We start from the raw sequence: 16,456 nt of genomic DNA on the forward strand, positions 1-16,456 counted from the left end.
AAGGTAATGAAAGTATCTTCGTTGCAGAGTTTTTGGGTGGATAAAGTAATATCTCATTTGAAGCACTTAGCACAATGAAGTGGTGGGAGTATTGTGTATTAAACATTTCATAACTGTTAATTGTGGATAATAATTTCAAAGTGTATATTATCAGTGTCTTAGATTCTAAATCCTGTGAGAAGCCAATGAAAATAGGATGCATGTTATGGTCACAGAAGACAGAACCTCAGATGCTAAGAAACAGCATGCTCAAAAAGCAGGCATGTCCAACGTCTTTTCCCGTCCTGTCTTGCTTGCCCCATCTGCAGTCTTCTTTTCTCCTTTTTTCCTTCTCTAAACATAGGTTATATATCCCCTCATTTATGCCCCAAGAGTATTCGCTGTATGTTTGATATACTATAATATATTTTACTTTATTAAGATGACTATATTTCTACTATATTTCATATGGAAACATTTTTATGTAGCTAATTTTTCCCCTAGTTTGATATCTTTGTTTTTAGTAAAGTGACAGTTACCTTTTGTGTAATACAGGTGTAATCTTACAGCATTCTTCAATATAAATTGTATCCTTGGTTTTGTCTTTCTATTATAAATAATATCTGGTTACCATAAGTTAAAACTTACTTTCTTATAGAAACATCACTCTGAGAATAAAGGCCTAGACAAAGTAATGGAGACTCAAGCCCAAGTGGATGAACTGAAAGGAATCATGGTCAGAAATATAGGTATGTTTCAATGGTCATCATGTGGACCAAAATGGTAACAGATTACTTGGATAATTAGGGTCAAATTTTCAAGAGAGTAAAATAGTACTTCCTTATGGAAGCTAATTGTAATCTGAGCTATGAAAATTACCTCTGGTAATGTCTGCCTGTATGAATGATTTCTTCCTAGTAATTGTAACTATTCTGCACTCTAAATTAGTTTTTTTTTAACAAGACTGAGTTCCAAAAGCTTAACAGTTGTTTAACAATTTAGAACAGGTTTGTTTGGAGATAACCAGATAGCTGATGTTTTCAGTATATACTGCAAGTATAACTATTTGACCTCTGAAGAAAGTTTGTGGCTCTGAATTGAGAAATTTCACTATTGTGTTCTTCCAAATAATGAATGATGTTATGATTTCCATCTAATGGTTTATTCATTTTGTCAACAACCTATTTAACATGTTAAAATAATCCAAAAAATGCAACATTTATTTTTAACTGATTTATGCAGTGGTATTTAAATTTAGGATGATGCTAGTATTTTAAAAACTCTGGTTCTCACAGTGAGGTCCCTAGACTGGCAGCATTAGGATCACCTGACAAATGTTTACATTTGTTATAAATGCAGATATTTGAGTTTAACCCAGACATACTGAATCACTCTGGGTGTGAGGCCCAGGGATCTTTGTTTTCACAAGACCTCCCGAGGATCCCACTGCACATTCAAGTTTGGGAACCAATAGTTTTTCTGTTATTTTATCCTTTGGTTTTTATCATTACATGTTTATAGTAAATAATGATCACATTCCTGGTGGAGAGTTGATACATGTGCATGACACATTTTCTTTCTTTTTTTCATACCCTTCCCCTTCTTTCCCTACCTCTCCCTCCATTTCTTGGTTCCTGTCCCTTTTACAAAAGATCTATCGCCCTATTATTTATCTTTTATTTTGTTGTTTATTTATGTTCAGGGTTTCTCATATAAGAAACCAGGTGATATTTAAGCTTGTGTGTCTGATTTATTTTACTTAACATTATAGTTGCAAGGTGTATCCAAAAAAACACTTTTAAATTTATCCATCTAAGGTTAATATTTTTACAAAACTGATAAAAATGGTGACATTAGTTTTGCTTTCTAGTCTGAAAAAATAGATGATAGTAGAAGCTAGGATTACCAGGCTAAAAGAGTTATGGAAAGAATTTTGTACAGTGTCTGACATATAGTGAGAGGTGAATGAATAATTATTAGCTATTTTTAGTTCACTTTGTGCTCCTGTAGTATTTCATTGAGTTAATATATCATAGGTTAGCTAATCATGTCTTCATTTTGGACTCTTGGTTTCTTTAGAGCTGTATTGCTCAGAGTGCTATTTTGCTCCTAGATAAGGAGCTTATTGAAAAATGTCATTCCATGATGTGCTTTCCTTATTTGAGATTGTCTTGCTATGAAAATAATGTCAGTGGAACAGAATAGTGTGCTTATAGACTTAAACCAGTGGCAAATACCCTAAGTAATACTGAGTTAGTGATTTATATGGCAGTAAAGGTACTATTATGTTTTTGTACCTACTATGTTTTTCTTATTTTCTTTGTATTTCCAAGAATGGCATTAATAATCAAAATGCAGAAACATTTTTGTGGTTCTTGATATGTATATCTTTTGGCTATTTAAAGTGATCTCCATTAATTGTTTTTAGTTTTCAATACCCATGTAGATTATAGTGTCCAGCATTTTAGCTTACACAGGCTACATTGAATAAAGAGGAATTTTCTTGGGCTATGTATAAAATTCACAATATAGTTAATAAAAATTAGCAATAAAATTTTCTTAATTTTTGTTATAATTTATTAAATTATTTTACAAAGTAACACAACACAAGTATAATAATTAAATAAGTATAATAATTAAATAAGGAAACTGACATGTTTTCACAGGCACACATACATGTGTATCTAGGTTGAAATACTATTATTGGTAATCACTGAATTTTACTATTCAAGCACATATAATACCTGGTAAACATGGGTTTTAGTTTAACTATTTGTGGCAGATACAAAAGGAGAGTTAACACTCCATTGTGTACTCCTCTAACAATGTTTCATTGTTGCCTACACAGTCTGTGGTTGATTACCACACAGTAGAGTCATGGAACATATAATTTAAAAAATCATATAATAGTGTTAAATTTTATAATGTTGTAGGGCTACATTACTAGCTATTCAGGGCATTGTACTACTCAAGAGTAATGAGCCAGTTATACCTAATCCAGATGGAAACCAGAGAATCTATTGAAAGAATTACTAATACTTCTTTTCAGTCTTTTTTTGGTCACTAAATTATTTACTCTGCATGAAAATGGAGGCACCCAACTACAGTAATACAGTATTAATCTCAGATGCATATGGTTCCCAGAAAATTATGCTTTTAATCAACTTATTTTAATGAGTTGCTTTTAAAATTATAGAAATTGCAAATTATAAATATAGCACAAATATTTCCAATTATTTTATTATGATTTTTTATTTTAAAGAAAAAATAAAACAAAATTACAAAACATGATAATTAGGAGGTAACAATGGTATATACATTGCATATTTTTATCTTCAGATCAGTTACTCAGAGTATAAGACATCTGTGTTTAATCATCCAAGCAATAGTAGTATAGACATTTCTCTTCAATGAACCCAGAGACATCAGTAGTATAACTATCTTAACTACCTTTTGTATATATGGTTTCTTTCACCTTCTTACACTAGTGAGACAATATAGTGTTTACACTTGTGTGTCTGATTTATTTCACATATGACTATAAGTTGCATCCATTTACTTATAAAAGTCTCAAGTCTATTCTTCTTTATGACTGAGTAGTACTCCATTGTAGAAAAATACCACATTTTTTTATCCATTCCTCAGGGCATTTAGGTTGTTTCCAAAGTCTAAGTATTACTAATTGTGCTGCTATAAGTATGGGTGCATGTATATCACTGTGATATGATGTTTTTAATTCTAGGAAGATATTCAGAAGAGAAATACCTATGTTGAATGAATCCTAGTTTTTTGAGGAATCTCCATATTGATTTCTACAGTGATGACACTAGTCTATACTCCAACCAACAGTGGAGAGGGGTTCCTTTTTCCCCACAGCCCCTCCAGTATTTGTTATTGGTTGATTACTTAATGATAGCCGTTCTTTCCTAGGTGAGATGAAATCTGTGTTTTTTTAATTTGCATCTCTCAAATAACCAGGGATGTTGAACTTTTTTTCATATATTTATTTGCAGTTTGTGTTTTATCTGAGAACTGTGTTTTCATCCTAGATACTCATTTTTGGGTTGGGTCTTTAAATCTGGGAGAACTGATTTGAGTTCTTCATATGTTCTCAATAGTAATCCTTTGAGGAACAGCTGGTAAACATTTTCTCCAACATTTTGGGTTGCCTCTGCTCTGTTGGTAGTTTTACTTGCTGTGCAAAAGCTTTTTAATTAGTTGAAATCCTACTTTGTGATTTTTTTATAATAGTTCCTGTGCAAGTGAGATTTTGTTAATGAAGTCTTTGCCTATACAAATGTCTTCCAGAGTTTTACCTACTCTATCTTCCAGCAGATTTATTGTTTCTGTTTTAGTATTTACATCTTTGATTCACTCCAAATTAACTTTAGTGCATGGTGAAAGGTACAAGGCTGACTTTAATCTTTGACACGTGCAGAGCCAGTTTTTCCAGCACCATTTATTAAAGAGGCTATCATTATTTAGTGAATGTGTTTAGCACCTTTGTCAAAGATAAGGTGGCTTAGTGTGTCTGGAGTTGTTTCTTCATCTTCTAATCTATTTAATTGATCTTCAGGTCTCTTTTTTTTGCCAGTACCATGCTGTTTTTATCACAGTAGCTTTATAGTATAATTTTAGGTCATGGATTGTGATACTCCATCTTGCCTTTGTTGCCCAGGATTGCCTTTGCTATTCTAGGTCTCTTCTGGATCCAGAGGAATTTTAAGATTCTTTTCTCTAATTCTGTGAGATAAGTTATTGGAATATTGATTGGGATTACCTTGGATCTGTGTAACAGTTTTGGAAGTATGAATATTTTCACTGTATTCGTTCTTCTTACCCAAGAGCACAGGAGAGTTCTCCATTTTCTAATATCTTCAATCTCCTTTTTCAGAGTAGTGTAGTTTTCAATTGTTAAATTGATTCCTAGGTACTTCATTTTGGGGGATGCTATTGTGAAAGGTGTTGTTTCTCTCATTTTTCTCTCAGTGAGTTTGTTATTCGTGTATAGGAAGGGTATTCATTGATTTTTGAGTGTTGACTTTGTATCTAGCTATGCTACCGAATTTGCTTATTAAATCTGTGTTTTTTAGTAGAGTTTCTGGGGTCTTCTATGTAGAGTATCTTGTCATCTGTAAATAGCAATAGTTTAACTTCTTCCTTTCTATCTTTATTACACTTATGTCTTTCTCTTGTCTAATTGCTCTGGTTAAAGTTTCCTGGACTATGTTGAATAAGAGTGGAGACAATGGATATCCTTGTCTTGTCCCTAATTTTAAAGTGAAAGCTTTTAGTTTTTGTCTAATTGGTGTGATGGTGGCTGTTACTTTGTCATAGATGGCTTTCATCAGCTTGAGATAAAGATGATATATTCCATTTTTCTGTAGGATTTTTATCATGAACAAGTGCTGGACTTTGTCAAAAACTTTTGGATCTATTGAGATGGTCGTATGATTTTTGACTTTGGCTCTGTTAATATGATGTATTACATTTATGGATTTGTGTATGTTGAACCATCCCTGCATCCCTGGGATGAACCCCACTTGATCATGGTGTATAACCTTCTTGATGATTTGCTACATGCTGTTTGCCAGTATCCTGAGTTTTTCATCAATGTTCATTAGAGAAATTGGCCTTTAATTCTCTTCTTAGATGTGTCCTTCTCTGATTTTGGTATCATGGTAATGCTTGCTTCCAGGAATGAAGTTGGGAGTATTGATTCCCTTTCAATTTATTCAAGAGTTTAAGTAGTGGTGTTAAGTCTTCTCTACATTTCTACAGAATTCAGCAGGGCCTTGGCTTTTCTTTGTTGGTAGGTTTTTAATTATGTCCTCAATTTTATTGATTAATAATGGTTTATTTAGGATTTTTATATCTTCTTGATTCAGCTTTGGTAATTCATATGTATCCAGCATTCTGTCCATTTTTTTTCTACATTTTCCAGGTTGCTAGAAAGAAGTTTTCAAAGCAGGCATGGCAATCTTTTGGATTTCTACACAGTCCATTGTGATTTCAACCTTTTCATCCCTAATTACCTCGATTTGAGTCTTTTTTTTTTCCTCTTTAGGATAAGGTTGGGTTAGGATTTATTGATTTTATTTAATCTTTCAAAGAACCAACTCTTTGATTCACCGGTTCTTTGTATCATGTTCTTGGTCTCAATTGTGTTAATATCTGCTCTGATCTTTATAACTTCCTCCCTCATACAAGCTTTTGGCTTAGTCTGCTCTTCTTTTTCTAGAAGTTTGAGGTTCACTCTTAAATTATGTATTTGTGCTTGATCTATTTTCCTGATTTGGGTATTGGCTGCTATAAATTTTTAGTTTAGGGCTACTTTCATTGTGTCCCTTAAGTTCTGGTATGTTGTATTGTCATTATCATTTAAATGTAGAAACTGCCTAATTTCTTCCTTAATTTCATCTGTGACCCATTGGTTTGTTTAAGAGGGTGTTTTTTAATTTCCATGTGTTCATAAAGTTCATGTAGTTTTTTCTGCCATAGATTTCCAGTTTCATTGGACTATGGTCTGATAATATTCATGGGATAATTTCTATTACTTTGCATTTAATTAAGTGTGTTTTATAAGATCTATTTTGGATAATGTCCCAGGTGCAGATGAGAAGAATGTGTATTTTGGTGCTATGGGGAGAAACTCTGTAGACATCTACTAAGTCTGTTTATTCAAAAGTTTGGTTAAGTTCTAATAGTTCATTGTTGGATTTTGACCATTTTGTCATAGATGGATTTTATCAGATAAAGACTATAATAAAATCTATTCCAGTTTTCTTTAGAGTTTGTCTTATTAATGGATTTGGGACTTTGTCAAATGCTTTTTCTGTGTCTATTGAGATGATTATGTGATTTTTGTCCTTGGCTCTATTCATATGCTGTATTTCCATTTATTGATTTCTATATATTGAACCATCCCTGAATTCCCATGATAAATCTCACTTGGTCATAATGTGTAATCATCTTGATGATTTTCTGTATTCTGTTTGCTGGTACCTTATTGATGGTTTTTGCATCTCTGTTCTTTAGCCAGATTGGCCTGTACTTCTCTTTCTTGGTTGAGTCTTTCTTTGGTTTTCATATCAGGATAATACTTGCCTCCAGAAATGAGTTAGGGAGTATTGCTTTCCTTTCAATTTCATTAAAGAGTTTGAGGAGGATTGAAATTAAATCTCCTGTAAATTTCTCGTAGGATTCAGCAGTGAATGCATCAGGGCCTTGGCTTGTCTTTGTTGGTAGATTTTTAATTACATCTTCAATTTCATTGATTGATGCTGATTTATTTAGAAAGTTTATATCTTCTTGATTCAGCTTTGGTAATTCATAGGTATCTAGGAATCTGTATTTCTTATGTATATTCCATCTTGTTAGAGTAAAAGTTTTCAAAGTAGTTGTAGATGATCTTCTGGATTTCTGCAGGGTCTGTTGTGATTTCACCCTTTTCAGTCTTAATTTTTTGGATTTGAGTGTTTTCTTATTTTGATAAATTTGGATAAAGATTTGTCAATTTTATTTAATTTTTCAAATAGCCAACTTTTCAATTCATTGATTTTTGTATTTTTTTAGCCTTCAGAGCATTAATTTCTGCTCTGATCTTTATAATTTCCTCCCTTGTATGAGATTTTGGCTTAACCTGCTCTTCTCTTTCCAGAAGTTCACCATTAAGTTGTTTATATATGCTTGCTCTGTTTTCCTTATGTGGGTGGGTGTTTACTACTATAAATTTCCATCTCAGGACTGCTTTCACTGTGTCCTATAAGTTATAGTATTTTCTGTTGTCATTATCATTCAACTGTAAAAAGTGTCTAATTTCTTTTGTAATTTCATTAGTGACCCATTGGTTGTTCAGGAGGGTGATACTTAATTTCCACATGTTTGTGAAGTTCTTGTGGTTTCTTTTGCCATGGATTTCCAATTGCAATACACTCTGGTCTGATAGTATGCGTGGAGTAATTTCAATTCCTTTGCATTTACTGACGCATGTTCTGTGGTCTAGTATGTAGTCTATTTTGGAGAATATCTTGTGTGCAGCTGAGAAGAATGGAACATTCTATAAACACCTACTAAGTCTGTTTGTTCAAAAGTTTAGTTCAGTACTAGTATTTGATTATTGATTTTTTGTCTAGTTGATCTGTCTTTTTGTGACAGTGGGATTTTGATATCTCCTAATACAATTGTATTAGGGCTTAGTAGATTTTTCATATCTGTTACTATTTGTTTTATATAATTGAGTACACTGGTATTTGTTGCATGTATATTTATGATTGTTATCTCTTCCTCTTGAATTGTTCTCTTTTTGAAGATTCAGTGACTTTCTTTAGCTCTCCTAATCAGTAAAACAATCCAGAAAATGATTTTCAGTTTACACTGGTATGTCAAGTATGTCAGTTTTACCCTCAGGCAGTAATATTTAGAATACTTCAAGGAGAAAATAGAGAATTGGAGGAAGCAGAAGAAATTAGAAGTAAGGTTGGAGGACCAAGGGGGAATCACACTAACTTTGGGAAACTGGTTTGGAAGACTGGAGGGAAAGAGTAAAGAAGAGATGAAAAGAGGCACAGAGAGGCTAGAAACCACATTCATACTTATATAAAAACAAGATCAAACTATGAAAGTGAAAACAAGAGAAAGAAAAGAAAACTAAAACTAAATTTCAAAAACAAATTGGAAAAGAAGAGAGAAAAGACAGAATAAAAGAAAAGAAAAGTAAAAAAGTCCAGTTCTATATTTGTCCAGGTTTGTCTCTGCTTTCACTGACAGACAACCTGTGGATACAGAGTCCTGATCCATGTTGATCTCTCTCAGCAAGCCAGCAGTAGCTTTTTGGTGAGGTCGTGGGTACTCCCAGTAAGCCTTAACTTTCTGATGGAGACCAGTCAGTTGCATTTGGATCACTAGCTTCTGAGCACCTTCCATGGGTCTCAGCCCTGCAGTGAGCAACTAGATGGAGCCAGACACAGTTCTGAGATCTTAGGCTGCCTATCCCTATGATGGCTCCAGGCCAATTGCTCTTTCCTGGTGGCAAGATAGACCCTTGCACTCACTGCCAGTCAGTGCAGTCCTTCACATCCACTGCTCCCCTCCACATCTGCCCATCCATTCCACTGCCATGTCTCTCCACAGAGGTTTCTGGGGTCACTGGTTATCATCGTCACCCTGAACCATCTGCAGACTTGAACCACTCTTGTTGCACAATGAATCCCGTCTCAGGGAGAAGTTGCCACTGTCTACCTCCTTTGTTGTTTCTCTCTTCACTCTCCATGGGCTTCAATTCATATTTCAGATTCTTCCAGGGTCCAGAACACCTAGTTTCCTCTTCCTTGTCTTCATCACATTTCTGTGTTCCAGAGTCTGAACAGTGGTTCTTTGAAAGGCACTTTGTCTGCTGCTTACTGCTGTTCCCCTGTTCTTGGAACCTCCTCAGCGTCACTTTTTTTTTTTTTCATCTTTGGACAAGATAAAACCTTTATTTACAAATAGCTTTGTGCTTTAAAATGTACACAGAGAAAGATTTGGATTAAAAATATCCTTAAAATCACAGGAAATAAGGCCACATTCTGCAAAATCAAGAGAAAGAAGTGATATCCAGAAAGTCAAAACCAATCAACAGCCACAAGAGGGTTAAGACAACTTGACTGAAACAGAACAACTGCATCTTGAGCTCTCGATTTGCAGTGTTTTTGTTTCACAAGTTTTGTTTCACCAGCTCAGGCATATCCATGCAATTTGTAGTCCTCACCTCACATAGTGGTAAAGCTATTAATTTACTAAATACAATGTCAGGAAAGGTGTCTCCATCCACAAAATAATTACAAAAACTGTTACTCAGAGGGGCTAGAAATTCTTTTTTAGGAATAGCATCATATAACATGGGAAGCACTGTCTAAATCCACACACATTTTCTTGTAGGGTCTTACTTCAACTCAAGCCAAACTTTTTCTTTCGGAGATCTTTGGTGAGAAATTAGCAACAGCATTTTTAGTCCACAGACCAAGTCAAAGCCTGTTCTTTTCTTTAAGAGACCCATGTATTCTCATTAATTAGAAAATGTAAGTTGTTGATAGGTAGCATTAGGAATATAACAATTGGGAAGAAAAATGGCTACCAGTTATTGTACCTTAAACCATTGTGAATAAAAAGCTTTAGTAGATTTGTAATCTTGACTCTAAATGCTACATTAAGATGACTTTTGAAATCTTTGGCCATTTAAATTGGTTAGTTTTTCCATTTTGAAAGAGGAAAGTTGGGTGATCAATATCTTTCTGGAGGGTTTATAGTATAAAGTTGGCTGGTGGGAAGTGAGTTCTTATGGGGAAGATTGTTCATCAATAAACTTGAAGACTTCACTCTCTTTCTTCTCGCCAGGTGTTTTGGACTTCTTGATTCTGTTTGGCCCGCAGAGACCTCAGGATTATCAGGGTGGAGGTCTCCCTGGGAGGACCTGGCCTGCTGGATTTTTCTCAGTTCCCTTTCCAGTGCGGCTATCTTAGACTTTTCCAAGATGAGCTGCCGCTGGAGCTCTTCTGTGGTGCTCAGGGAGGGCCGGAGAACTTGACTTTTGGCTAGGGCTGCTGCAGAAGGTCTCTCCTTTGGATCAGGGTGGATCATATTCTTGAGAAAATTGTGAAAATCTTCTGTGAGCTTCTGAGGGACATCGGAAAGTTACCCTTATGGATCCAGTGCCAGTCTTCACCACAACTGGGTAAAGTATTGGCTCCAGCTGCCAGTGCAATTGTTAATCCCAGGGCAAATATATCACCTTTGGGAAGGTGTTAATAATTCTCTTGAAAAATCCCATCAGCTAGGAAGTGAGTATCTCCTTCTTCCACTTGGGGTTTTCTTATTGACGTCACACGGCCCAGGTCACCAATTTTATATATTACACTGGCAGAGAGAAACCAGTCAGCTTCATTTTCAGCCTCTTCTGGGACTCTAGGACAATCACTTCGTGTGTTATGACAAATAAAGATGTTGCTAGGCTTGATGTCCAGGTGCACCAGGCCAGAGCTGTGGATGTACTTAAGCCCCAAGGAAATTTGCAGAATGATGTCTTTGAGTTTTGGCTCTTGGAAATGATTACCAGACTTCGTGTTTTCAGATATAGCAGCTTGCTTCCACCACTGCAGTACTCATTCTGAATGATCACATGGTCATTTTCTGCCCAGGAGGAGTAATAGCGTACTACATGGGGGTGCTGCCCAAGCACTGCATGAGCATAAACTTCACGCAAGCACGCATTTTCGTTTGATAACATTCCCAGAGGTTTTGTAGAGCGCTTTATTGCATAAATACATCCATCCAGCCTCTTAACACACTTGTAGATGATACCAAATTCCCCAACTCCAATTTTTTCGAGCTCCAAAAATTCCTTTTCATAGCGGGAAGCCATGTTAGTTTCTTGTAGAACACTTTTCTTAGCAGGAAGCCCTTGTAATTGGCCTTCCTCTTCATCAGTTTTCTCCGGATCTCCTGGGGTTTTCCTCTTGCCCGTGGATTGAAGGAATAATTTCTTATAGGACTCAGGAGTAAAAGGATTAACCTTGACTAGAGACAGTGAGGAGGCCTCATCCATGAGGTGAATAGTGGTAAGCTGCAAATGCTTAGCGCTCTGGGAAAGGGCCTTCCCTTTTGAAGAACTCACCAGAGGACCTTTGGAAGTAGAGGGCTTGTCATCCTGCAGCGGGCTGCTTCCATGGGTGGCATGTACTGCTGTCGAAGGACTTGTGACAGGTGCTGCCCCTGGAGTCTGTAGAACCACTAGACATGCCTCACCTTCCTCCTGAGAGGTACCACGTTTGGGTATTTTCTTTGAGGGTGTCCTAGGAATCTCTGCACGTCTAGTCTCACCCGTCTCAGGATTTCGTGGCATCTTCTCATGGTCAGCCTTGCCCTTGGGGCTTTCACTTGGGGTCTCTGCGTGTTGAAACTCATCCTTTCCGTGGCGTGGGCTTGAGGTCTTCATGGGCTGAAATTTACTTTCAGGGCTTTGGCTCAGGGCCTCCTTGCTCTCTTGTGTTGTCTTCTGCCCTTTAGTCTCAGACTCTTCACGGGAGGAAATGTTTAATTTCTTGGGCTCTCCATGAACACCTGTGTCATCCATCTCAGTGAAGGCGACTCTAAAGCAGGCAAGGAGACTCCAGAAGGAAGGGATGAATGTACAGACAGAAAAACTGAAAGCAACCACTCCACCACTTCAGCCTGCCTTTCTCTGTACCAGCTAACAGCTGGTCAGCGTCACTGATTTTTAATTAAAAAAATACAATTCACCTATCATAGAATTCATGTGTTTGAAGTATGTAATTCAGTATTTTTGTCATTTTCACAGAATTGTACAACCATTCCTGCAATTCAAGAACGTTCTCATCATCTTGAAAAGAAATACTTATATCCATTTTAGTCATTCTCCACTTCCTTTCAACCGTTAGACCCAAGTAATGCTTCATCTCTTTTTTGTCCCTCTAACCTGGCCTCTTCAGTAAATTTTGTGTAAATGGAATCATATGATAATGAGACTTGTCTTAGATTGTTTGAGTTATCATAATGATGTTGAAGTTCATTCATGTTGTACCATGTACTGTTTACAACTGAATAATACTCCATTGTATCAACACATTTTATTTATCCATGTCTCAACTAGTGGAAGTTTAGCTGATTTCTACTTTCTGGATATTAATAATACTGCTATGAATATTTGTATACAAGTTCCTGTATAAATATATGTTCTCAGTTTTTTGAATATATACCTAGCAATAGAATCACTGGTCACATTGCAAGTTAGTATTTAACATTTTGAGGATGGGTAGACTTTGCTAAAGTGGCTGCACATTCCCAATAATAAAGTATAAGGATGCCAACTTGTCCACATTTCTGCCAAAGCTTGTTTTTTTTTATTATAGCCAATCTAATGTGTGTGAATAGTATCTCGTTGTTTTGTTTGTATTTCCCTGATAGCTTATAATGCTGAACATTTTCCATGTGAGGTCATTATTTTCTATCTTTAGAAAAATAATCTGTTTAAAAATCCTTTTCCATTTTTAAATGTGTTGTCTTTTTATGGTTAAGCTGTAAGTGTACTTTATATATTCTGAATACCTAATCCTTCAGATAAATGATTTGCAAATATTTTCTTCTATTCTGGGTTGTCTTTTTACTTTCCTTTTGGTGTCATTTGAAAATCAAAAGTTTTAAATTTTAATAAAGTCCAGTTTTTTTTTTCTTTCCATTGCTTTTACTTTGGGTGTCATTTTAAAGAAAGTACCTAAGCCAAGGTCACAAAGGTTTCTTTCTGTAATTTGTCCAAGTTTTAACTCTTATATTTAGATCTGTGACCTGTCTTGTTAGTATCTATGTATGGTGTAAGGAAAGTATCCAGATTAATTCATATATATATATATATATATATATATATATATATATATATGTATGTATTTTTTCAGTTGTCCTGGAATCACATGTTGAAGACCCTTTTCTTTCTATATTGAGTGATCTTAGTGCTCTTATGGAACATTAGTTATCCATAGGTTTCATACCTTTATTTTTAGACTTTCAGTTCTATTCTATTTACCTCTAAGCTGGTACCATATTGCCATGATTATTTTATCTTTCTCATAGGTTTTAAGGTCAGAAAATATCAGTCTTCCAACTTGATTCTTCCTTTACAAGATGGCTTTGACTGTTCTAGGTACCTTTCCTTTGTATATGAATTTTAGGATGATCTTGTTTCTGCAAAAAATAAAAACCTATCATGTAGAATCTGTAGATCAATTTGGGGGTATTGCTGTTTTAACAACATGTCTTGGTTAGTTTTCTCGTGTTACTGAGACAAAATACCTGACACCCAAAATGAAGGAAGAAAAGATTTATTTAGCTTACTATTTGCGGAGGTTTCAGTCCATAATCAGCTGGCTCCAAGGCAGGGTGGCTTGACACAGGAGCAACACCTCAAGGCATAAATCAGCAAGAGCAAAAGGGGTGGGGGAAGCAAGCCTCTCTTCTTCCCTTAAAGAACATCCCTGTCCCCTAGCGGGGTGTAGCACTCACAAATCTAAGTGCCCTCCTCTTGCACAGGATGAGAGTATTTACAAAGTAAGGACCATAGTTCCCTGCTGAGTCACTTAGTTAAATTTCTAAATTTATCAAGTTGACACAATGTATCAGCCACAGCAATGCACTCCTTTTCAGCTTCGTAACAAGACACATTTCTTTAAACAGGTCTTCAGATACAAAGGCCTGTTTATTCTTGCCATTTCACATCTTGAACATTATGACACAAGTCTTGCAATTCTTTAGAACCAATATTGTCTATCAATGTTATATTACATTAGAACCATAACATTCTTCCTCTGGCTCCCCAAAGACTCATGCACATCCCTTTATGCAAAAGTTATTTAGTTTATCTCTAAAAGCTGCCAAATTCCTAGCTGTTTCAGCTTTGCTGAAAAGCCCAAGTCCCAAGTCTCTTCCAAGATATGAGGTAAACTCTTAGCAGCAAGCCCCTGTACAAAGGAAAAGTTAAACACTTTCAACATTCAATGGCACAAGATAGATATTTTCATTCCAAAAGCTACAAGAGGAGGATACAAAGGATTAGGACAAAAGCAAGTCCAAAATCCAGCAGGCAAACATTAAGTCCTGTATTTGCATGTATAGCATCTGTAGCAATCTGTGGCAAATTGTGAGCTCCAAAAGGTTTGTGTGACTCCACTTCTATGACTCCACTTCTAATCACTTCTGGTGATTGTAGCTCCTATGGCTTCTCTCTTAGTCCTGCCTTGCTCCACCCTTGCAGCTTTCCTTAGATGAGTCACATTCCTGGCTTTTCCAAACTTCTGGGGTCTCCACTCCACCTTGGCATCACATTCACATCTTCACACATTACTCTCTCAGGGGAACACTGCTTGGCCACCCAGGAATTCTGAAATTGAGGTGGAAGCCTTTTTTAACTTCAGAGCTCTTGCATTCTGTATGCATGTAAAACCAGGACCTATGGATGGTGCCAAAGTCCGCTGACTGCTGGAGCAGTAGCCAGGCTTTCTTGTCTTCACGGTAGGGGTCGAATGCCTGGATCACTGAGTTCTCTGAGCCTTCTGTAAAGAACAAATTCTCTGTGTCACTCCCATTCTGGAACATGGTGCTCCGAGGCTATACTGCAAAGCCAAGTCTTTCACTTTTGCGGTTTTGAGGCTACGAAGTTTTGAGACTTGCTGCTTTTTGTGATAACTTCATGCCATTTTTCTATTCTCCTGTTCCTTCTCAACAGTTGAGATTCCTTCAGCTTTATCTTTGCAGTCCACAGTTTCATTGGAGCTTCCTTTCTGGTCAAACTCACAGTGTTTTAAATCACCCTGCTGGGCTCTTTGCTCTTGATCCCCAACAATAGCAATGCCACTGTCTCAACATTTGACTGCCTTGAAATTTCTTGTGCTAGATTAATTAGTACACTGCCCTTAATCTTAGTCTCATGCAAAGTCTCTGGTTATGAGCAAAATACAAACTTTCATAAAACTGTAACACACGTTGTCTGGAGTCCCAACAACCAATGCTTTCCCTCTTCCCAGTGGAAATCTCCTGAACCTGGTCTTTACCAGCAGGATTTCTATCAGTGTTCTGTTCTTCTGAGCTTTGACCAGAATCTCCCATACAGGATAGCATAAGACATTCCAGCACTACTCTTTTAGGCAACATCACTGAACTTTTCCAAATTCTTTCCACAAACCATTACCAAAGGCTCTTGAACCACATGGTCAGGTAATTTCACAGCAATAGCCCCACATCTCTGGAACCAAATTCTGTCTTGGTTACTTTCTTTCATTTTTGAGACAAAATAACTGACACCCAAAATGAAGGAAAGCAAGACTTTTTTAGCTTACAGTTTGTGGAAGTTTCAGTCCGTAATCAGCTGGCTCCAAGGCAAGGTGTGAATAGGAGTGAAACTTCAAGGTACCAGCCAGCAAAAGCAGCAAGAACAAAAAATGGGGAGCAAGGCTCTTTTCTTCCCTTATATTGTATTCAGGCCACTTCCTATCCCCCAGGGCAAGTGTAGCGCTCACAAAATCTGTGTGCCTTCTTTGACAGAATGGGATATTTACAAAGTAAAGGAACATGACTCCCCACTGAATCTTTTAAACTTCTAAACTTATCAGGTTCAGATAATATATCAATAATACCACAATATTAAAGTTCTGTGACCATGGAGTATCTTTCTATTCATTTGGGTATTTGTTTTGAACAGTATTTTGTAGTTTTCAGTGTGTAAGTCTAACATGACAGATTCTTCTCTTGACTAAACCTTGTACAGGCTTCCCTGAGCTCTCCATTCATTTAGGCCTCATCCTCCATCTTTGTCCTTAGCTTGCTTAAGCAAGCCTTACAGAGAAGCCTGCTAATACCCCACCCTTGATATCTTGACATCCTTGCTATCTGATCAGGTTCCCCATTCCCTAGATTTGATGTGTAAGTTTGGCCTGTT

At 36.4% G+C, this 16,456-nt stretch overlaps 2 protein-coding genes across 3 annotated transcripts in view; one reads left to right on the forward strand and one right to left on the reverse strand.

The window, feature by feature from the left end:
* The window catches only part of Vamp7 (vesicle associated membrane protein 7), a 50,305-nt gene that overhangs the window by 13,731 nt on the left and 20,118 nt on the right, over positions 1-16,456 (forward strand). For both annotated transcript variants that reach the window (XM_023560408.2, XM_013141158.3), the window contains exon 5: positions 638-728. In XM_023560408.2, the coding sequence (XP_023416176.2) occupies positions 638-728 (91 nt within the window). The remainder of the gene's footprint in view (positions 1-637; positions 729-16,456) is intronic.
* On the reverse strand, positions 10,115-12,199 carry LOC106025135 (wee1-like protein kinase 2). The gene is given in 3 exon segments (XM_063246646.1): positions 10,115-10,652; positions 10,655-11,101; positions 11,104-12,199. Coding segments are annotated over 3 exon segments (1,845 nt in total). The 5' UTR covers positions 12,089-12,199; the 3' UTR covers positions 10,115-10,239.

The sequence above is a fragment of the Cavia porcellus genome, unplaced genomic scaffold (genome assembly GCF_034190915.1).
Source record: "Cavia porcellus strain 051 isolate PalLab524CR breed Dunkin Hartley unplaced genomic scaffold, mCavPor4.1 scaffold_3, whole genome shotgun sequence".
Taxonomy (NCBI): domain Eukaryota; kingdom Metazoa; phylum Chordata; class Mammalia; order Rodentia; family Caviidae; genus Cavia; species Cavia porcellus.